Below are 23,241 nucleotides of genomic sequence, written 5' to 3'. Positions count from 1 at the left end.
TGATAGTTCAGTGGTGTCCGATAGTTCAGTGGTGTCGGTGACACCACTAAGCTTCACTGTCAGCATTTCAAAGTCTGGTCTCATTTATAAATGTTTGAGCCGGCCCCTGCAACTAACTGCATTGCTATCTTCTGCAAAACCTGTAGCATTGAGAACTTCAAGATAGGTGGCAGCGATCAGTTCAGAGGAAGAACTCAAGGAAAGAACTATAAAGTTAAGAGCAAGTTACTTGTTTTGGGCTAAATGTACTGGTAGCTGGTTAAGGAACATGTGTCACTTCACAGATGAAACTAGGAATGTTTCTAGTTTGGAGCAGCACTGGTCCTCTAGACCACTCCTGCCTCCTCCCCCAAGACTGCCTGACTTGATTCCCAATGGGGAAGCTGTCCCGTGAGGACAGCTCCACCTTTGCCAATCAGTTCCCGCCTCCTTTAAAGCGACAGTAACTTTTCAATAGTTTGCACCTGCAATGGCAGTTGCTAATCATTGCCACATACTTCAAATCACAATTAGGAGAGGACGCGCCTTTCACACTCCTCTGTAAATGTTATTCCAAATATTTCCGAAAGGCCTTTACAACTTGCAAAATGAGTTTAGTACATAGCCCAGCGCGGTCGAAATCTCTGCGAATCGCAGGGTTTGCAGCCTCAAAATGCTTTAGTACATCTGCCCATGTAGGTTTTTGTTTTTGACTCAGCCAATGTAACGAAGCGGACTCTGCTAATCTGTCCGTTGCTGTTCCATGGCTTTTACGGGTCCTAGTAGTGCTTTTTGGTCATTGCCTACTATATTACCAAGAACAAGATTTCAGCTTTAACTCAGACCTTGGCACTGTGGATACCACAGGAAACCTACTGTGTCCTAGTAGTCCGTGGCTAGCTCTCGCTGGTTCTTATTAACCGTCCGGTATCAAGTAGTGTAAGGCACTGGTATCCAAGATACACCAGACAGACCTTCAATGGCATCCTTTTCGGCCTGGGTACCTGATGGTGCTTATTAATAAATTAGTGGTTACCAGGTAACGGAAAGGATGTTCTGAAGACTTAAAGCCCCTTAATGACATCGAAAGTCAGAAGTAATCAAGTAAATGCTCAACAGACTCCCGCTTTGCGACACTCTTCAAAGGTGCCTGCTCCTTTTGATGCGAACTAAGCGACAGGCCGTCTATTCAGGGCAACCAGGAGGACTGATGAGGTGTCAGGAGTCAAAAGAAGGCATGCTTCGTCAATGATGACAATGCAGCTCTGAGGTGCCTGTGCATCATGACAAACAGAAATGGAAGAAAAACATGAGGCTGGAGAGAAGTAAGGCTAGAGGAAAGCTGAAACACAATAACACCAGACCATAAGGGATGGTAAGACATCAACCATGCGTTGACATCTCGAAATGGGGCCTCATTTCCATGTTGCGACCATTTGCCGCTCATTTCCATTCCAAGCGATTTCTGCTGTCATATCCTCATTTTCTTTTCCATACCTGTGCATTAACGTTTTTAATGTTCAGCATTTATTGACATCAAATGTAGCTACATTACAAAGTATGTATGCGCTTAGGTGCTGATCATTTATTTATTTTTTAGTTTAAAATTCTCTATTAATTTTTAAATATTATGATACACCGTACATGCCATACCTAAAAATCGAGTGTAAACAGACATGTCTAAAGATATGTTCATGGTATGCTCGTCGGAAGCCGGAGAGTATCAATCCAATGGCCCCTACCATGGTGCATCTCAGGGGCGCAACCCAAGCCCCTGAGGGGCAGAGGGCCACAACCCCTTCAGGGTCCCCCTAACCCATCAGGAGGTCCCCATTCAGGTCAAGGTCAATGAATATCTGTGAGACATGGTAGACTCCAGGGCCCCTTATCACATTGGGCAGGGGGGAGGGCGGGGAGCATAATTCTGAGTCACACCACTAGTGTGTTTGATACAGTATATAATACATTATATTCAGCCCCTCTGTCAACGAGTGTGGGGACGCCACCTCAATACCTGGACGTTTTCACTGCAGCGTCACTTCCTTTCTTATTTGGAATGCTTGTATAATGAATCAATATCAACCAAAGCACATCAAACACGGCCCTGATGACATCCACACTTGAATAATGATTGCTTCCGAGTCACAAAATAATTTGCATATCTGCACCCTCGCCTGTGGGAATTTCCGGAACTGAAACCTTTCCCTGAGCACTCTTGAAACATTAGGCGACTTCCTAATCCTCTTTAAGTGAAGGAAGTACAACTATGCAAGGGAAAGTCCCTCCGTTTAGGTCAAGTGAACTTTTCCCTCCCACTTCAAAAAATATTTTTCTCCCTTGCAGAAACTCGCTCATCTCTATGCTCATCAATTTTGGGGATGGTCCTGTCCCGTTCCCTCTCTAGAAATATATTTGCTAGTGCTCGTGACATGAGTCAGGGCCATATGTATCAAGGTACCAATTTGCGATTCTGTAATGGCGATTTTTAAAAAATCGCTATTTCAGAATCGCAAATTGGTATGTATCAAGAAAATCGCAATTTTTTAGCGATTTCTTGATATTCCTTAATTGCGAATTCGCAAAATTTGCGATTCCTTAAATGCAATTGCAAAATAAGGAATCGCAAATTTTGCTATTCCTCATTTTGCATGGGATGTTCATTCATACATCCCATTTAGCAAATTCGCATTCGCAAAGGCCGAAATTCGCAGAATTTCTGCCTTTGCGAATGCGAATTTGTATGATACATATGGCCCTAAATCTTCAAGCGGAGAGGATGTAGCCTAAGGGCTAGAGCGGTCGACCTTGAAGCTGGGGAAGCGGGTTAGAGTCTGGGCAACGACGCTCAACATCCTGTGATTCTGGGCAAATCACAATCTCCCCACTGCTAACAAAAATGAATGTGTCCGTCTGTAACGAAACTGGTGCTCATGTAAAGCGCTCTGATACCCGATACATTTGGGTCCAATTCGCGCTATATAAAACTCTTTTTTTTAAAAAAAAAAAGTGTTTCCCTAGCGAGAATGGATCATGGACTCTCTGGGTGCCCCCAAACTTTCAAGGACATCCCCAGCCTGGAAAAGCCACTTCATGCCCCTGGGAGATTTACACATGTGATAGATGTCACTTTATAATAGGGTATTTTTATGCATGGCTAAATGGATTTATGCGTCCCAATTCCAGTCTCGTAACTGAATTTCTCTGGTGAACGCAGTCATATGCATGTGTACTTTTGAATTGACAAGAACACATGGTTTTGCGCATTTAAACACATTTTTTTTTAAATGCAATATTAGCTTATGCAATTTATTTAGTACTATAAAATCCCACCCTTAAATTCTGTGTATTAGGAACATTTAGTCTAGTGGCAAAGTAGCTGGCCTTGGAACGTGGTGAACTGGTTTCTTAATTTCACCTTTGACACTGGACCAATTACCCTGTGATTCTGAATACATCAGTTAATCTCCATGTGCCTCAAAGTGTAAAAATGTAGGGCTGTACTGATGAAAGGGTCTCCAACACACATGTGAAACCCACTTGATGAGCACTATCTCGATTCATCTTGCAACCAATCCCCATTAGCACCAAGTCTCGGTGTGTGCTATAGAGAACTACCAACACATGCCAACTTTTCATAAGTAACAGAAACATATAGAATTATAGATGAGTAAATGTCAATAACATAGTTGTTTTCCACTGATGGTTTCCAATTGACATAAAAACACTTTTTTTTTTTTTTAATCGACAAGAGTGAGGCTTGAGTGGTCCCACACATTAGCAATCAGACCCACACAGTCAAAACCCTCTGGGTTGTTGAACCTCAGCTATAATTTTTTCTTATGTATGGCCACCCAATCCTCTTCACCTGCTCTGATAAGTTGGGTAGGGTAAGGTAGGGTAACAGGGTTATAAGGGAATCATTAAGGCATGGTCTTAGCTCCCTCAGGGTGTCTAGCCTATGCTGTATATTAAAAATAACATATTTGGTATCCTGCGCCCTCCACTATCTCTGATGATTTCTCACCTCTATAAACAAAAAGTAATTCTGGTCTCTTGCCTGTTGCAACAGTGTCTGAGCCTTGCCTCGGCATTCCAACCAAAGCCAACTGGTCTCAACTTCCTGTGTGAGTCACAGAACAGAAAGACTGCGAAAGAGGCCATGTCAGATCACTATCAGCCAAGCGCAACCAGAGGACTTTTGGACATGATATTGTGAGCAGTTCCAATGAACCCCAGAACAATGAGGGAGTTACGCAGGCTATGGGTGGGGTCTCAGGTGGGCCTTTTATGAAGTCTCAAGGAATGAGATTGTAAACAAGCACAGTCCCAGCCTTTCAAACAGCAAGAATCAATACATTTTGAGAAATTGGTAAAGCCACACAAACTGATGCTGCCTAGCATGGCTCTCGAGGCAATATACTCCCAGATATGAACTATTAGCTGAAAATACAATTGCGCTCACAACATAAACATAATATCCAGGGGGATCGGCATCCATGGCCAATTCCAACCACGGGCAAAAAACAAAATATGAGGGAGGGCCCTAGGGGAATCTGTGTTTATAGACCTGCTTGTATCTTGGCCCCCAACTGAACAATATAACACACGAAAGATACCAAGGGTCTTTTCTAATTTTGTCAGTGTTCAGTACCTATTTTTGGTATCCAAAATCACACATACCAAAAGGTTATTTAAGAGGTTACAAAGGAGAGGCAAGAAGAGCGAGAGTTCAAAGAAGAAGGAAAAATGTACCCATCAGCCCACATAATAGCGGAACTTCATCATCTGGGTTGCTGTGGAGAGTTGGTGTCCGATGAGCCCTTCCACAGGAAAATTCCTGAGGATAGCTAATGTCGGATCCACAGGTTGAACCATCAACCAAAAGATGAGAGTTTTGAGGCTGTGAGGGCAAGTTGCAGTGCTCAGAAAGTGTGAAAAGTGTAAACAGATATGGTGGTGATCTAAAAATGCCTGTCTTGATGTCTCAGGAAACTTTATTAGATGCGACCATCAAAACGGCATAATTAAAAGCAGAGTGGAAATAGTATGTAAAGAATTACTATTCACCATGAATGGTAGTTGGTCAACATGTTTCAGCCCCCACGGTCTTTCATCAGGACCTATGATGTTCACTACTGCAACACTTACCACGTGCTAAATAATCTCGATTATGTAGACCGAGGCAATGACGGAAAGGTGAGTGTGGGCTGTGCGGTGGCGAACTAGAGGCTCACTTGATGGGTTAGAACATTTAGCTATATAAATGTGATACTATAGGACCATTTTCCAGATATTTACATACATTTCTCTTTTCTTGGTAGATGAAACATGTCCATTTTTCTGAATATGGATATTGGAGACATATTTCTCTCCTCATGTAGTATTATTTAAACAGCTGAACATGCCTAACATTAATCACTTGAATTGAGCTCTAATGTCAATGGGGTCTTGGACCTGCATCTCTGTTTTTCCTTGTCACATAGTAAGTGTATGTCACATAAATCTAAGTTACATAACACTATTCATATTCTGAAAATATCAGTGCGTGGCCTCTTTGTCCTGAGCGAGTGCCAGGCGAGGTGAGGTTATTCCTCCCTACAATTCTGGGTGAGTGAAAAATATAATGGATACATTAAGTATCAACACAATGGATGCGCTTGTTCATGTTTTGACATCTGCACTGTTTTGCGTGTGTTTTCTTTTTGCTTCCTGTTTCATAGGAGAGGTTTGAAAAACAAAGATATGAGACTACTTCACAATTGGTATGTCTACATAAATCGAGATTATTTATCACGTCACGTGGTAAGTTTTGCAGTAGTGAACATCATAGGTCCTGATGAAAGCCCGTGGGGGCTGAAACATGTTGACCAACTACCATTCATGGTGAATAGTAATTCTTTACATACTATTTCCACTCTGCTTTTAATTATGCCGTTTTGATGGTCGCATCTAATAAAGTTTCCCGAGACATCAAGACAGGCATTTTTAGATAACCACCATATCTGTTTACACTTTTCACACTTTCTGAGCACTGTAACTTGCCCTCACAGCCTCAAAACTCTCATCTTTTGGTTGATGGTTTAACCTGTGGATCCGACATTAGCTATCCTCAGGAATTTTCCTGTGGAAGTGCTCATCGGACACCAACTCTCCACAACAACCCAGATGATGAAGTTCCGCTATTATGTGGGCTGATGGGTACATTTTTCCTTCATCTTTGAACTCTCGCTCTTCTTTCCTCTCCTTTGTAACCTCTTAAATAACCTTTTGGTATGTGTGATTTTGGATACCAAAAATAGGTACCGAACACTGACAAAATTAGAAAAGACCCTTGGTATCTTTCGTGTGTTATACAATTCCAACCACGGCCAAGCTCCCACCCAACCTATGCCAAGCCAGCAAACCAGAGGGCCAACTTTACCCCTGTGGAACCTCCACTCACAACTGGGAGCAAAATCACAGTTCTGGGGTTGCAAAGAAAAGGCAAAGAGTTTGTAATTAAGGCCTCAGTCGCTTAATTTCCACCACAGCACGCAGACAAAACACCAACAAATAAAATGTGGTTTCTCACGTGCACCGTTCGTTGTTCATGGATGATCACACCTATAAACGTAAAGGGTTTGCCAGGGTGTAGAGGGAACAATGCTGATGAGGTGCAGGAGGAATTTGGTATATATGTTGTCGTGCTGTGGTGGCTTTTTAAAAAAAGGGTTTTGACAATTTTGTTCTACAACCGTAAACAAGGATTTTCTTTTCTCAATGAGACCAGCATCGGCAAAAAGTATGGCAAACCCTTCTTCTTTATCTCTCATTTTCCCTACCTTTTATTTCCCATCTTTCTTTCCCAATTACTAAATTTATTTTCTTGCTGCCTCACTCTTTTGCTGTACCTCTTTTTTTCTCTAATTTCTCACTGCTTCCATTTCTTTAAAAAAATATATTTTTATTGATTTCTCAATGGATAACATTTTTGGAGACTGGGACGATTTTTCATTGTCAGACTTTGTCTTAGAAAAAGAGAGGGAAATGCAGAATAGGGAAAAAGTGACAAAGGGAAAAATGACAAAGGGAGAAAGCAGGGATGAAAGGAACCTGCAAGAGTGAGATAAAGGGGCGGCGAGTGTATAGGGGTGGAAGCAAGACCGGGGTACCTTGGTATTCTGTAACTAACATCTGGCAGTACTGGCAGCAGGCTTCTAAAACAAAGTGGGCACCAGCACTTATTCCTTTCCAAATCAAGACATGCCTCTTCTGCACCCCCCTATTTTTAGCTGTACCACGTACACCGTAGTCCCAACCTCCTGTTCCTTTTCCTTCTACCTACCACCCCTCCACACCAACTCCCTCAGCGTTATGAATGAAACCTCCCTTTGGTAGACACCAGTTCCAAACCCAACACAACACCCTCCCACCACACAGCTCCTCAATATCCTTTATAAGTGGGGCACCTATTGATAACAAAATCAGGGGGGCTGATAGAGAAGTAGAACCAGCTCCAAAACTCTAAGAAGCTTTTGTAACACATACTTGCAAGCTGCTTCAAGAAAAAAAAAACACGAGACAGCAGCCTTAAATTTAGTTCAATGTAAAAACATATATTAAGTAAATATACAATGCAATGTAAAAAAAGTCAAAAAGATCTATTACCAAAATATCTACCATCCATAAATATCTCCCTTCAAAAATGTTAACTTCTTTTAATCTCCTAAATTCAACTAAACTGACATCCCACCCAATGTAAGACTGGGTTTATTTACTGGCAAGCGCTTAAATAATGTGTTTAGATCCATGACTTCCGGTTTTCGCCAGGGGTCTTCAACTAAACAGCATACTCGCCTGCCCTCTACAGATCTCTTGGAGAAGTAGTCACTCTGGATAGAGCCTCACTCGGCTCTCACACGTTCGTATGTTGCAATTCCTTGGCTCATTGTTCTGAGTGACACTCTTTCGTTCACTATTACAAGTCCATTCATCGTCTTTGACCATACCCTGGGAATTTATTCATTCCTGTATCAGCCGGGACAGAAGTACAACCGGCGGAGAGATCAATCTACTTACAGTTATTTCGGTATATAGCCCTGAAGAAGTTGTGGGTTTGTACCCTGACGAAACACGTGTCGGCTGAGTAATCGATCTCCATTAAATACAGAGAACACAAGATACTTGGAGTGTTCGGTCTATGTATTACTTGTTTGAATGTTTACAGTGGTGATTTGCCTTATATTCCATCAAGTTAGAGATGCAGAACTAGCTCTGCAATTCACAACAACTTATGAACAGGCACCTGGTATAGAAATTTGTGGACCATGTGTCTGTTGAGGGGTTCAGGCTTTTCCCCCCGCCTGTAGCACTGTAAATGTAAATGTATGTATACTTGTAAAGCGCACTGTTACCCCATCTTGGGGCGTCCTGGCGCTGTATACCGCTGGGGAACCCGTCCTGGCTTTCCCTGTGAGATGGTCCCTCCTGGGCACCCCCAAGGTGAAGCCAGGCATCCCCGGCGCTGATAGGGCCGTTGTGGAGATTAAGCAAGCTATTGCCCAGAGTTGCAGAGTGGGACCCATGGTTTGCGTAGGCACCTAGGCGAGAATTATCGTGTCCGCGGACATTGACCCAAGACCCTGCCGGATCGGGAATTGAACCCTGGTCCCGGGCCGACCTCTGCTTCTGGGTCTTCCGCTCCTAACCAGTGAGCCACACTTCTCCACACTGTACCTTATCAAGAACATTCTCATACAGATGTACACATGAGCAGGCGCCATCGCATACCGCATGAATCCAAACCCTTCTTTTGCATCGATCCCTTTGGTAGACACCAGTTTCAAACCCAACACAACACCATCCCAACCTCCCACCACACAGCTCCTCAATAGCCTTTATAAGTGGTGAGCCTATTGATAACAAAATTAGGGGGGGCAGATAGAGAAGTAGAACCAGCTCCAAAATTCTAAGGAGCTCTTGAAACACATACTTGCAAGCTGCTTCAAGCTAAAAATAAAAACACGAGACAGCAGCATTAAATGTAGTTCAAAGTAAAAACCATAAATTAAGAAAATATACAATGCAATTAAAAAAAATTAAAAAAATCTATTACCAAAATATCTACCATACATAAATATCTCCCTTCAAAAATGTTAATCTCCTAAATTCAACTAAACGGACATCCCACCAAATGTAAGACTGGGTTTATTTACTGGCAAGCGCTTAAATAATGTGTTTAGATCCATGTCTAAATTTTTGTACGGAAGTGTTTATCTGAATATATATATATATATATATATATATATATATATATATATATATATATATATATATATATATATTAAGGGTATGTTTTTGCAGTCCGTGTTTCCACATGCAGCTACATTAAATAATGGTATGACCGAGTTCGTTCCAAGCCCCGTGACCCGCCAAAAGTCTCCCATGCCAGGCAAAACTGATACAGTGTGGTGTCAGTGCACGAGAAAACAGCTGCATCATGTCTTCCTGACATCAAACAAGCTCCTGCAACTCCAATCTGCCTCCGGAGGTACTTTGGCCTCGAACCCAGAGCTGCCGGATAACTTTCTGCTTCTGACAGGCACCACCTCCCCTGGCAGCATCAGAGCAGGCTAGCAGCCTGCCCGCAGCAGCATAGCAACACAATCCTCTTACCATGGCCCTGGCAGATCATCCCCTGGCCAGACACACCTGTTCCCCGCCGGGGAGAGCGGGTGCAAGAAAAAGAGGTGCCTTACCTGGGGTCCCGACCCCACGTTCAGCCTCCATCCAGCCAGCCTGGGCAGGTGTCTCCCTCCCGGCCGAGCTGAGCAGCAGAAAGAGGCAGAGGAGGAGGGCGGGGAGCTGCAGCAGGCGGCGGCAGACACTGGCCCCCACCCGGCGCTCGCTCCAGCCTCAGCCCGCCCGCCTGCAGTGAGCGCCGGCTCACACATAGACACACATTGCCATGCAAGGAGGGAGAGGCCGGGCTCTCTCATAGGCTGCAGCGCCGCCCTGCGAGGCGAGCAGTGCATTGCAAATGAGCAGACGGGGCGGGGGGAGGGCGTGATGAGGGAAGGTGCACGTGCCTCAGTACTATAGAGGAACAGTGAGGCACGAACTGTGAGGCACTCCTGCACGAAGTCCAGGTATCAGTAGACAGACCTGCAAGGGGGGGACGGAGGGGGCAGCTGGGGTGGGAAGCCCAGGTGAGCATGCACGGGAGCCAAGGATTCCTTCAAGCAGCCCTTTAACCGTGGAGGCGCAGACGGGGCACGGAGGAAGGGCGCTTCCTTAGGTGTGCATGAACGGGGCGGCGGTCAGGCGTCGCGCAGGGCGCCCTGGTGCCAGGGGCGCAGGGGGGCAGGAGCGCCTGGGTTGAGAGAGGATACAGTAAGTAAAGGTGTGCGCATATGTGTGGGGAGCAGGGGCTAGTAAGTTATGTTGCGCTGCTTTTCTATAGCGCTAGAAATCTAAATATCCGGTTAGGTGGAGCCACAGGGGAGAGTCGGGGGCGCCCGTGGAGGGAGACAGAAGGGGGCAGTGTGTCGGAGTCTCAGTCTAGGGGTGAATGCGCCATACGTATAAGCGTGAGGTGCCGGCAAGAAAGAGAGCTGCTGTGAGTCAGAAAGTGTGAAGTTACCAATGATTCCATGTGTGATCTGGTAGTTTCGTCCAGTTGAGGAGAATCAAAAACTACAACTACCAACATGCATTATGTTGATAAATAAAAGCCTTGGACCAGGGTTGGATTGGGAATGAAAGTCGGCCCGGGCACGCAACAAAAAAAAACGCCCTCATTTGCATAAACACTCCTCATATCACTGCTTTGGTGTAATCTTATAAAAAAAACTTTAGTGGGGGGTAAAAAAATGCACGCGTTAGTTTACACTGGTGTAAGACGTAAGCCACTTCTACTCAGGCCTCCTGCCCCTGCTCAATATGTGCACACATTAATGGGTCGGCCCGCGAGACAAAAGGAGTGATACCTCTGCTAAACGGAGGTAATGAGCGCCCATCCGCCTCTAGAAAGGCCACTCAGACACCCACTGGGCTGCTGACTGTATCAGAGCAACAGAGACAGCGCCCAAATAGCCCCCCAGACTGCTGAAAAAAGCAGCCTACAGCAGAACTCTGACACCGGCCCTTCGGGCATTGCCCGAATGCCCGCGTTACCAATCCGAGGCTGCTTTGGAACAAAACGCAGCTTACCTCTTGGTGATAGGGGGGCGAGAGGATGGGGCTTGTGTGTTTATGTATGAGGGAAGCCAGTCATAATCCCGGGAGTAGTTTGTATAGTAACGCTACGCGTAGTGCACTTCGCACTACACGTAGCTACACGAACTGCAAAGTGCGGTAGAGAAAAGCTGTTCACACTGATTGCACAGTGCTGGATACTTGTCCGCACTGTGCAATCATTGCAAACGGCATCTTGCACAGTGCAAGCGGTCGTTTTCTGCCGCTCAAGTAGATTTGTACTCGAGCGGCAGCTTTCTCAAAGCAGACTGGTAGTTTCTCATCGCGAGCTGTCACGAGCATACGCGACCACTAGCAATGAGAAACCTGACCTCCCCGCGTTGAGAATCTCGACAGGTTTCTTTTCCTCGCTCGCAATTGGCAACTTGATGTTGCTGATCGCGTACGAGGAAAAAGTCTCGCCGCGATGTTGATTTTGCTCGCTCGCGGTCGCTAACTTGACATTGAGGACCGCGAGCAAGCAAAAAATGCATAGTAGCGCAAACTACGCACGCTCCGCCAGCGTAGCGTAGTACTACACCCAGGGTTACCCGGGTGTTTGAAGTGGTGGAAGAGATTTGGGGTGTAATGGGGAAAGGAATATAGGAAACATGGGTCCTAGTGTCCAGGTGACTTTTTTGTTTTTGCTTTTCTGTACTGTGCAAACTTTGTCAGAGGACAGTAGAACGCTTCACAAGAGAACAAGACTACGTTACACATGTTTTAGGCACAGGGAGAATAAGTGATTTGTAATGTAAGTGGTACTTACTGCTAATGACGTTACTCAGATTTTTCCTTACTCTTCCAGGTCTTACATGTGATGTGACCTCACCTCCTGACAACATCCTTTTAAAGCTCTCGGTAAAAAAAATATATATTGGCAATGTCAATAGATCTGACTTTGAAGTGCCTCACCCTGCAATCTCACTGTCGGACCACTCTCCTCACACACGGGCAGAGCCTTACCTCTCGTGTACTGGCAGGGCTGGAATTGGAAAACATTACTTTGGGTATCCATACATTGGGATCAAGGAGAGGAAGAGGAAAGGGATGGAGCCACAAGGGGTGGAGAATGAAAAGCAGAGCCTGAGAATCAATTCATATATATATTTTTTTAAATCTGCTGCCAGGTAAATGTCACTAAGGAGGTATATGGCAATACATCTGTTTTAGCTTTCTTAATTGGCCAAAAGAGGCTTAATCTTTAAAATACAGTAAAAGGTTAGTACACCAGCTGCAGAGAGCTTCGTGTGCCCAACAGTTTTGAGGGGATTGTAATAGCGTTAATATAACTCTAGTAGTTAACAAGGGTGTGAGAGTGTTCTGTGTTTTGTCCAGTCACAATTTTGACTCATAAAGCAGCATAGACGTTAATAAGCCTGCTTCAAGGCACACTGCGTACCACGCAGATTACAGATTTGTATTTTATGTAGATAAGTAAATGAGCTACTGCTTTTGACACTGAGAACATGTTGTTGCTTCCAGTTCATAAATTGCATTCCTAATCTAACATAGCCCACTTATCTGTTCATGCAGGACATGTAAATTGCTGTTGTGTTAACTCTGTAAAGCGCTCTGATGCCTTTGGGTGAAGTTCTCTCCATATAAAACTCAATACATAAATACATGCCAGCATCAAGGAGCTGTGTGCAGACTGGAAGTCATGTTTAGATCCTTATTGGGTTTTATTTTCTCAGTCTGTTGGTATTTTAAGATTGCAAAGAATCGTTTCTGTGGGAAGTAATACAGTCTTGTTAGCATTGACAACCGCAATCACTGTATTACGCTTTATATCCTGACTTGGTGTTTCTCCCAACTAATCACTCTTAATATATGATGTCTACAAGTATGGAAGATATGGGATTCCCAGTCCTTAAAACTCTCATTGTGTTTTGTAACATTTGCTGTACTAATTTACACACTTGTAGGATGTAAAGCACTCTGACAAACTACACTGGGATGAGTAGTGCTGTAAAAGAATTCAAAAGAAAAAAGTAGGTGCCATTTCAATTGGCATTTGTTAAATTACTCATGCACACTGATAAATCTTTCGTTTTTACAGTGCAAGCACATCTCTTGTGTAGGGGGTGAAAAAAAGAAAAAAATCTGCTTTCAGGTTATAAGTTCTCTAAAGTACTTGTAAAGTGATAAGCTGTGTGACTTTGTCGCCTTCCATTGCACTGGCATTTAGGTAATAGGCTTCAAAAAGCTCCCAGCCAGGGTGATACTTGAACAAAAGAAGGGCTGATGTTCCTTTATATCAGGCCTTTGTTCTGGGCTTGACTGGAGGTGAAAATGAGAAAGCCCCCTTGCTGCTCCGAACGAATGCAGACAACGTGCAGGTGCTACTGACTTATGTCCCAGCGTATGAAAATAAAACCAGTACAAATTAAGCAAGTTTCCAAGAGTCAGCAGGATCCCAAGTCTGACCCATAATAGCTTCAGGATCCTGGATCCGATAGGGCCTCCCACTTTCCAGCACTGTGTACTAATAGTAGGAGTGAGACCCAAGAAAAAGAATCTGCTTGCTCCAGTTCAGTGGAACATGAGTTCGTCCAAGAGTGCATGACAGAGGAACAAAGCTCGCGAGAGGGCATGCAGGGCTGAAACAGAGAGCTGAGATGCTCAGGACGAATGCCACCACATGGCTTGTGGACCAGGCAGAATTTTTTTAACCAAGATCAGTTTGTTCATCAGTAAACTGCAGAGGAATTACAACTGGGATTTAACGAAGCACACTGAAGTGAATCAAGTAACAGACATGGAAGCTACATTTTGCATTATGTGAAAGCAACAGCTAAGATATTTTCCAAGCCAGGCAAGCTTAATTCCTATAATCCAAACTGGATGATACCTCTGTCTAAATCACCAACCTGCTTCCTCAACTGAGAGGCAATGAAGAATTTTCTTTAAGGTCTTCAGAAGGGAGACACATACCAGTGATCCTGGTGAAATGTGAAAAAAAGTGCTTCGACTTTCACCAATATTTTTGGTCATGGTAGCAGAGACTGAAACTGAGCCAAGAACCAGCGACTGTTAATCGGAGGGGCAGGTCTAAGGATGATACCCCAGAACCAACTCCTACATTTTATCACATTGAAATGCAAAAGATTATTGGTCCTCAAACAAGTGACTGAAGAAAGACATTCTTGAAGTTTAAGGGAAATGTGACCATGACAACCACTTTGTTATTTGACAAATTAAATAATCAGATGTAGTTAAACAAGTAAAGCCAAAAGAACAACTTAAAGGCCCTAAAAGGTTAAATGAAATTTAAGGCATTCCACATAGTGCTCAATAATTCTTAATTAATGACTATTGCTTTTACTTTTAAAACAAATAAGCATTTTAACTGACACACAACTAAATATAAAGTTACAAATGAACACAATGAAACTGAGAACCTCTATCATCACCTTAACTAGGGATCTGTGCCAGAAGGTCTTGTAGTGTTAAACACGTAGGGACAGTTCTTTGTATTGTAGTTGTCCCAGTCTTTTTATGGTTTAAATCTTTTATTGAGATTTCAAAAAGGACAAAACAATAGGACCTCAAACTTTCCATCAAGCGTAGCAGGGTAAGCTCCGATGTAATAAAGACAAGTATACTCGGTGCCGTAAGGAGCTGAGCAACAACACAGGTCACAAATAACACCCTTAAACAAAGCAACGTGGCCCTCCCCCATCCCTCCCCCCTCTGTCCACAAATCAAAATGATAACCCCACTAAGAGAAAAAAGGAAAGAAAGTGAAAGAGTGATCAGTTCGTGGCTTTTTGTTTGTGAGTGGGTGCCTTCTGGTCCGGAATTGGGGTATCTGCCAGACGCAGAAGGCATAGATAGCGGGGACAGCTCAGTTCACGGAATTCCCCTGTGAGCAGTGTCAAAAAGGGCCGCCATAACTCGGGGAATTCCTCCCCCCCTCCCATCCCATGCTAGGGACAGTTTCTCCATTCCGAGCACCATCCACAACCTATGCAACCAGCCTGTTTGTGGAGTCCTCCAGTGTGCCAAAATGTTTTGCATGGCCGCCCCTAGAGCGATGGCGATGAGGCGCCTCTCCTTGATTTCAAGGGATACATCAAGGCGTTGGGCAGCCCCAGCAGAATGTAAGCAGGGAATCGGGCGCGTTGGGTGTCTAAATGGGAATCTATGTCATCCAGTATTGTGCCCCAGTACCCCTGCAGGCGGTCGCAACTCCATAGCAAATGTTCTAGCGTGCCTTTTCCCCCACACCCTCTCCAGCAGAGGTCACTAATGCGGGGTTAAATTGATGAAGGGGCTCAGGCGTATGGTACCAGTAAGTGGCCACTTTGGTCAGGGTTTCAGTCAGACCCGCATGAAATGCGGAGTGTTTAGCTCTGTGGTAGATGCCGCTCCATTCTTTGTGTGTAAGGACCCTCCCTAGCTCCCGCTCCCACCGACACCTACCAGCGTTGCTTGTGTAAATGTTCGTGAGGAGGAGATATTGGTACAGGTCAAAAATTAATTTTTTATCGGAAGTGCAAGTGACTAGCCACTTCTCATAGGAAGTAAGATGTCGCTGCACTCCTGGTCTAACCTCTGGATGAAGCGCCCAGTGCCACACCTGCATATATGGTAGCCTATCACCCTCTGGGATGCCATAGTCCGCTCTCATTTGTTGAAAGGAGAGAATACCGTTCAGATTAAAAAGATGTCCTAGGGTCCTGCAAGGGGAGTGTCGCCAGGCCGCAAAAGCCTTAGGATCGAGGCCCGGGGTGAAGTCCGGGTTGGCGAATGACGGTGTCAGAGGGGAGGGGAAGGATGTTAGTTTGTGTTTGGTGGCGACCCGATCCCACACCTCCATGACAGTACCTGTGATCTGGGACGCGTAGAGGTTAGGCGGCCGGTGGCGTTTGGGGAGAAAGGGAATCCCCTGTAGGGGCATACCCGCCACAGATTGGTCCTGAAAGAGCCAATTTTTGCCAGATTCCAACTGATGCCATTCCACTAAGCTTCGGAGCTGCGTCGCGTAAAAATAGAGTTGGAGATCCGGTATCTCTACTCCACCATGGCCAGGCGGAAGGACTGCGATGGCTTGTTTGAAGCGCGGTCGGCGACCCTGCCAAATGAAGTGCGCCAGCTCGGACTGTGTCTGTTGGATCCACCCGGACGGTGGTCGCAAGGGAAGAGTCTCAAACAGATAAAGTATCTGTGGCAGGAGAGTCATTTTGGTAGCGGCTATCCGCCCAAGCGAGGAGAGGGAATGGCGTTTCCATCTCCGGAGTTCTCTGCGGAGCTGCGTGCGAAGTCTGGTATAGTTCGCGTCTACGGTGGCTGGGATGGTGGGGCCCAGGAGGACACTCCCAAGTAAGGGACCGTAGTGGAAGACTATTGTAGATCATGTTCCCCCTGCACCTCGGCCAACGTCTCGGCTGATAGGGAGACATTGAGTGTAGTCGATTTGTCGGTGTTAATTTTAAACCCGGAGGCAAGCGCAAAGCTATGTAGTTCAATAAAAAGCGCACAGAGAGATTGGACAGGATCGGTGAGGGAGAGTAAAATATCATCAGCGTAGAGGCTGATCTTGTGTATGTCCTCCCCCCGAATGGGATGCCTTTGATGAGGGCGTGTTGCCGAATCCTCTGCGCCAGCAGTTCCATATAGAGGGCGAACAGGATAGGGGAAAGGGGGCATCCTTGTCGGGTCCCCCTGCCGATCGAGAAGCGGGAGGAGGTGTGCCCTTGTACGCGCACTGTAGCATTAGGCTGCCTGTAGCAGTTCAAAATACGGGTACAAAAAACATCCCCCAGGCCGAAGAGGTGCAAGACCTGTTCCAGGTAGGGCCAGTGCACCCTATCGAAAGCCTTTTCGGCATCTATGGCGAGGAGCATGCAATCTGGGCTCGTACGCGAACCTACCTCAATGAGGTGGAGGACCCGCCTAGTGTTGTCACTGGTCTGCCGCTGAGTTATGAAGCCAGCCTGGTCTGGCTCCACCAGCTGTTGCATGTAAGCTGCTAACTGGCTCGCCAGTATGCTTGTGTACAGTTTGACGTCAATGTTTAAAAGCGAGATCGCGCGGTACGAGCTACAACGGGTTGTGTCTCGGCCAGGTTTTGGTATAACCGAAATTGCTGCTTCCAAAAGTTCTGCGGGAATCGCGCTGGGTTGAGCAAAGGAGTCAAAAAGATCCTATAATAGGGGGGCCACCTGGTGACAGATTGTTTTGTAAAAGATCGCCGGGTACCCGTCGGGGCCGGGGGATTTCCCCAGCTTCAGGTGTGAGATCGCTGACACCACCTCCTCAAGACCAACGGGTCTATCCAGGAAATCCACCTGGGCCGAATTCAGAGATGGAAGGCTCGCCCCCTGCAAGTAGTTCTGACCTGCTTGCGAGTCAAGGGCGTCGCCGGTGTAAAGGGACTCGTAGAATGCCCCAAAGGCCTCCGCTATAGCAGCGTCGTCAGAAACTAGGTCACCTTGGTCGGTTCATATGGCCTGTACCCCCGTCTCTGGCGCTGCTACCGCAGCTTATTCGCTAGCAGTCGTCCGCATCTATCCCCCCGCGTAATCGGTCTGCCGGAGACGGAGGGCCGCATATTCCGCCGTGTCTTGGTCCAGAGCGGCCAGCATCTTCCTCTCGGCGCACAGTTGGCACCACGCCCGCGCTGCCCCCGTACGTTGGTACATCTGCTCCAACTCTGCCACACGTTGCGCAATTTCGGCCCGTTTCTGCGCTCGCTCTTTGTTGTTGGCCGTGGCGATAGATATAAATTCGCCTCGCAGGACAGCTTTAAAGGCGGCCCACCGTGTGGCCCGTTTGGTGTTGGTGTTGTCGTTGTGGGTCAGAAAATGTGTAATAGCGGATTTAATCCGCTCTACTGATCGATGGGGTATGGAGGAGGGTTTCCCTGAGGCGCCAGTGTCTTTGTGGGGTCGGTGTGGCTGGTAAGAGGAATGTGGCCACCACTGGGGAATGGTCAGATAATGAGGCCGGTAAGATGTGTACATATTGTGCTTGCGGTGCTAGTGGGGAGGTGCAAAGGAAGTAATTGAGCATAGCGTAGGACTTGTGGGCCCCTGAATGGTAGGTGTAGGCGGTACTGTGTGGGTGGTGGTGTCTCCATAGATCAGTAAGGCCTAAATCTCGGAGGTGTGCGTGCCTAGATTTGGAAAGAGACCCCACCTGACCCGACCTTTGGCAGGAGCGATCTGCCGTGTTATGGAAGACTAAGTTAAGGTCGCCCCCAGCAGTAAATGTCGTTCGGTGTTGGCTGTGGCCGCTGCTAAAGCTTTCTGGAGAAAGGCTTCCTGGCCCTCGTTAGGCGCGTATACCAAGCCCACCAGTATTGTCTGCCCTGCTATTAAAAAGCGATGTACCAATAGTCGCCCTTTTATCTCCGCTTCCCGTTGGAGTACTTTGCCCGGAAATGATTTGAATACCAATATTGCTAAAAAGTTACGTGGGGAAGGCATGAGTTTTAAGTCAGTGCTGATCTTTCGGTAGTAAGTGAGTCTCCTGTAGGAGGCAGAGATCAGCTGTGGAATGCTCTAAAAGGGACAAGACTGCTCGCCGTTTGATGGGGTTATTGAGCCCTCACACATTAAGGGTGAGAATTTTAAGCCTGGAGTGAGTCATCGTCTTTCAAAATTGACTCCGGAGTGCTGTGCAGCATGTGGGAAATAAAACAGAAAAGAAAAGTGGACAGAGGGGCGGCCCCCACCACTAAAACCCCCCCTCCACTCCACCCGCAACCCCCAGCCCCCCCAACACCCGCCAGTCCAACCCCGGATCCTTGATCCCCCTTCCCCCCTCCCTAACCCCAACAGAGAACTCCCGAACATGAGTCCGTCCCCAGAACCTGATCATAGTCCCAATCCTGCCCTCGTTTGGCGCAGGGCTGTGGTGAGTTACCTGTGTGAACGTTCAACCATGTCGCTCCCCGTGGCCCCCCCCCCTCCCATTCCCCGAACTGTGCTTAATGGAAAATGCTGGTAGGTACTCCCCCCCCCCCCCCCCCCCCCCCCCCCCGGAGAAAACTCAGTCTGAAGATGTGGTGTCTTTGGCCACCTCCTAGATGGCGTTGTCCATCTCCTTTTTGATGGTATGGGCATCCAGCTTCATGCCCACCGCCGGCGAGCGGCGTCGTGCGATTTGCTGCCAACCATCCCTGGAGGGCCGGCGCGATGGTGTCAGCGAAGCACTCTCCTCCGCTTGGGCGATGCCCAACAACGTGCTGGTGCAGAGCGCCGTTCCATTTAAATATCAGTCGGAAAGGGTGCCACCAGGAGTACGGAATCTCTTTGCTTCTCAGGATGTCCGTTGCAACCTAAAAGGCTTTGCGTTTTTGTAGTGTAATCGCTGATAAGTCCTGAAAAAGGGCCACCGAACGGCCCTGGAACCGCAGGGGTTGTTTCCGCCGTGCTTTCCTGGGGATGCGTTCTTAAAGGGGGAAGTCCGGCAAAAAGGCTAAAATGTCTGGCGGGGGGCGGATGCACGCCTTGCCAACCCAACCCTGTGTGCCCTGTGTATCCGGATCTCGAAGTCCGCCGGTTCCCCCAGAATGTCTCGGAAGAGGGCTTGCAGGTAGCCGGTGACGTCCGCTCTCTCCTCTTTAGTTGTAACTCCCCGGACCCGTATGTTATTCCTCCGGGACCTGTTTTCCAAATCCTCTGCGTGGGCCTGTAGGTCCACTTGTTGCTCCTTCAAGCACAGTACGTCCTGCTGCAGCTGCACCACTTCCTCATCCCTTGCGTGGTCCGCTTCTTCGATGGTGGCCACGCAATCTCCGAGCGCATCAACCTCCCTCCTGATCTCTCGGACCTCCCCATCAACCTCCTGCTTCAAAGTGTGAAAGTCATCCCGAAGGGAGTTAAATAAAGACTCAAGGAAGGATTTGGTGATGGGGACTTCACCCTCATGCAAGTCGCTTTGTTGTCTGGACGGTCCCGGGGACGACTGACCTTTGTCTCCGTTCGTCTGTCCCTTGCCGAGCATTTCTGGGAGGGTGCGGTCCCCTTTCTTTCTCTGGCTCACCATATTGCGTCCCCCGTGGGCCTGTGCTGCGCCTTCACTCTCTCCTCACTGAGTGGGTCCCCCGCCTGTCTCCAGTCCTTGGGTATGTGCTGCTTCACGTGTGGGGGGGTCTAATGCAAGCCTCTTCTCTAGGCTACTCCTGGCACCCCAACCGTGAAGATCGCTGAGGTTATCACCCCTGCTCCATGGGTTCCGTGGATTTTGCCCCGTGCCCGCTGATGGTCTGTGTCGCAGGTGCGGGTCCGCAGCTCCCCCAGGGGTCCCCCCCCGCTTCTCCTCACCTCAGCTCGCTTCTCAGTATTCGTGGCCACAGGGTCTCTGGTCGTTCTCGGGGGGGTCCGCAGGTTGTGTCTCACGTCGCTCCTTGGGGACCCCGGAAATCCCACCGGCCACCAGTCCTGCGGCCCTGTCCACGCGGGCCCGCTGCTCCTCCTGGAACTGCTGAGAGAGTAGGCCCCCACGTGAGGGTCACTCCGCCAATCCCCGGCTACTTCGGTGGCCCCCTCCCGATGTCCGGTGGGGCTAGGTCGTGGGTCAGGGGGGCGCGAGCAGGCAAGGGCACTCCTTGATGTGGGCCGTGTCCCGGCCTCGTTGTCAGCGTTCTCCCTCTAGCTAGCCAATGTGCCAATGGCCGTTGGGGTGTCTATCTGCCTTTCCGTGGGTCTTGTGGTGGCCTCCCTGAGATACCTTATGGGGCCCTTCTATGCCCAGTTCAGTGCAGGTGTGTCCAGGCTCCCCTGCTGCAGGCCGCGGCTCTGGCCTCGATGTTGGCGCCACCCCAGGCGCCGCCAGTGGGATCTGATGGGGTCCTCTCCCAAAGCCGGACCGCGTGTGTAGGCCTTGGAGTCTCGGTCTCGGGCCGCGTCTCCGGCCTCGATGGGCGTGCTCACCCCGGGCCGCCGGGGATGCCCACAGCCCCAAGGGATTGCCCGCCACTCTCTGGCTGCCTCGGGCGCCTCCCGCCAGTGTTGGACGGGGCCTGTCCTCAATACTCAATACAGTGCGGCGGAGGCAGGTCGATGGAGCCCCGCCGAAGGCCGCATCCCCAGTCTTGATTTGGGCGCCTTCCCCGTCGGGCGCGGCCTGACCGCAGGGCCGCCTCCGGCGTCAGCAATCTGACTTAGTTCACCCGGGGGCAGCAGCGGGCCGAGGGGATCACTTCAGGCTCCGCGAGGTCGTTTCCGCTTCTCTGCCTGCCCTGGGCGCTGCAGCCATGAGGTCCTCCTTGTTCTTGCCTCGGGCACCCGCAGCTCCGGTCGCTGCTTTGCTGCCCACAGCCGCCGTCGGCCGCAGTCTTCTCTCGGTGTTGTCGCTTCGGAGGCGGCAGCTCCCGCTTTCTCAGCCACCAGGACGGTCTTCTCTTACTCCCATACTCCCGGCGCTGCTCCACGGGGGGGAGAAGTGCGTTGCAACAGTCCCGCAAGAGGCAGAAGCACCGAGGATTAGCGACCTCTCACTCCGCCATCTTGGCCACGCCCCCCATCTCAGTCTTTTTAAAGTAAACTCCATTCCTCTTACTGTTCTCAGAAAGTATGCAATGTTATGCCCCTCCCTAGAGCATTTGTTAAAGAGTTCACAATGTAGAACCTGACTCTTTGGGTTTTGAGGCAGAGTAGTCTAAGATTAACGCATGAAGGTTTGTGGTCTATAAATTCAGAACTGAGCAACACACAAAAATAATCGATGTCCAGCCAATGTTTTTACTTTAAAAGGGGACAGTATATTAAATGAACACATGCCAAAATACTATCTCCAAAGGATTAATATTAACAAGATTTTAGGTGGTTTACAAATTAGGACCTCCTGTTTAAGGTTTTTGCAGATTAAACAGGGTACCTGCCATGTTCTTTAAAGAAATATTACTCGGGGTATGTAACATTGAAAATACAGTCTGCTTATGTTATCCGAGAGGTACCATGTAGAACTGTGTGCACCAGCAGGCTCTAATCCTAAAAACCAGCAACGCTCCTTTATGGGCCTAATTTAAAACATGAGTTTTTTTTTACAATCAAAAAGGTTAAGTCTACTGCCTTTGTCAAATCTTTCAAAATGTAAAATGAGAGGGCCACTGCCTTTGTCACCACATTTAATAATCAATAAAACAATCTTGCTTGCTATAATGTAAAACTAAAAGAACATAACTATGTGGTCTATGCCTATAAAGACCCATCAAACGTTTTAGAAAGACTGACGTTATACAGTAGCATGAATCTTAAATCTCCGGCTGGAGATCTCAAGCATTCTCTGGTGTCGGAAAAGAAAAGGGCCACATGTATTGATCCCCTTCTTACTGTAGTTGTCAGAGAGTTTACAGTGTAAATCTCCTTCCTATTGTATTTGTCAAGATAGTTAAAAATGTAAGCCTCTTCCTCTGGTGTTTTTCCCTGGAGTTTATAATGTCAAACCCCCTTCTTTTTGTAAATGCCAGATAATTCACCATGTAAAACTACTTTCTGTTGCATTTGCCAGGCAGAGTTCACAACATAATACCAGTTACTATTGTATTTGTCAAAATGTTTACAATATAGAGCTGGTTCCTTTGATGTTCGTTGAAAAATTCACAATGTAGACGCCATTCCTGTTTTATTTGTCAGAGTTCACAATGTAAAATTCCTTCCCATTGAAGTCCTCATGAAGTTCACATTGTAAAACTCCTTCCGATTGTATGTCAGAGTTGAAACTCCCTTCTTACAGAATTTGTTCAATATGCATTGTTAACTCCCTTTCCTTTTATACTTGCCACAGTGTTCTCAATGTACATCCCCTTCATGTCGTGTTTGGCAAGGAGTTCACAATGTAAAATTTCTTCTCTGGGTGTATGTCACAGAGTTCACGTAGGCAAACCACTTCTATTGTATTTGAGAAGTCTGATTCAGGATGCCTGGGGGCAGTCGGTATTTACTGGTCCCCAATTTTGTTAATGGAGTTTCTTTGGTATCCAGAAGCCTCTGCCCATTGGTTTGTCAAACCAGGGAGCACTTCAATATCGGGTAATGGGCAAAGCAGTCTGAGGCCAACTCAGGGATGTGATGTGGCTGGAACTCAAAACGA

At 47.4% G+C, this 23,241-nt stretch overlaps 1 protein-coding gene across 1 annotated transcript in view; it reads right to left on the bottom strand.

Annotated features, from left to right (window-relative positions):
* DBNDD1 (dysbindin domain containing 1) overlaps window positions 1-9,927 on the bottom strand; it is a 302,296-nt gene extending 292,369 nt beyond the window's left edge. The window contains exon 1 of the mRNA XM_086945780.1: window positions 9,717-9,927. Within this exon, the coding sequence (XP_086801906.1) occupies window positions 9,717-9,747 (31 nt within the window). The 5' untranslated portion in view covers window positions 9,748-9,927. The remainder of the gene's footprint in view (window positions 1-9,716) is intronic.
* Window positions 9,928-23,241: the final 13,314 nt, after the last annotated feature.

This window comes from Lissotriton vulgaris, chromosome 12 (genome assembly GCF_964263255.1).
Source record: "Lissotriton vulgaris chromosome 12, aLisVul1.2, whole genome shotgun sequence".
NCBI classification, from domain to species: Eukaryota; Metazoa; Chordata; class Amphibia; order Caudata; family Salamandridae; genus Lissotriton; species Lissotriton vulgaris.
This window is presented reverse-complemented; position numbering and strand designations above follow the sequence as displayed.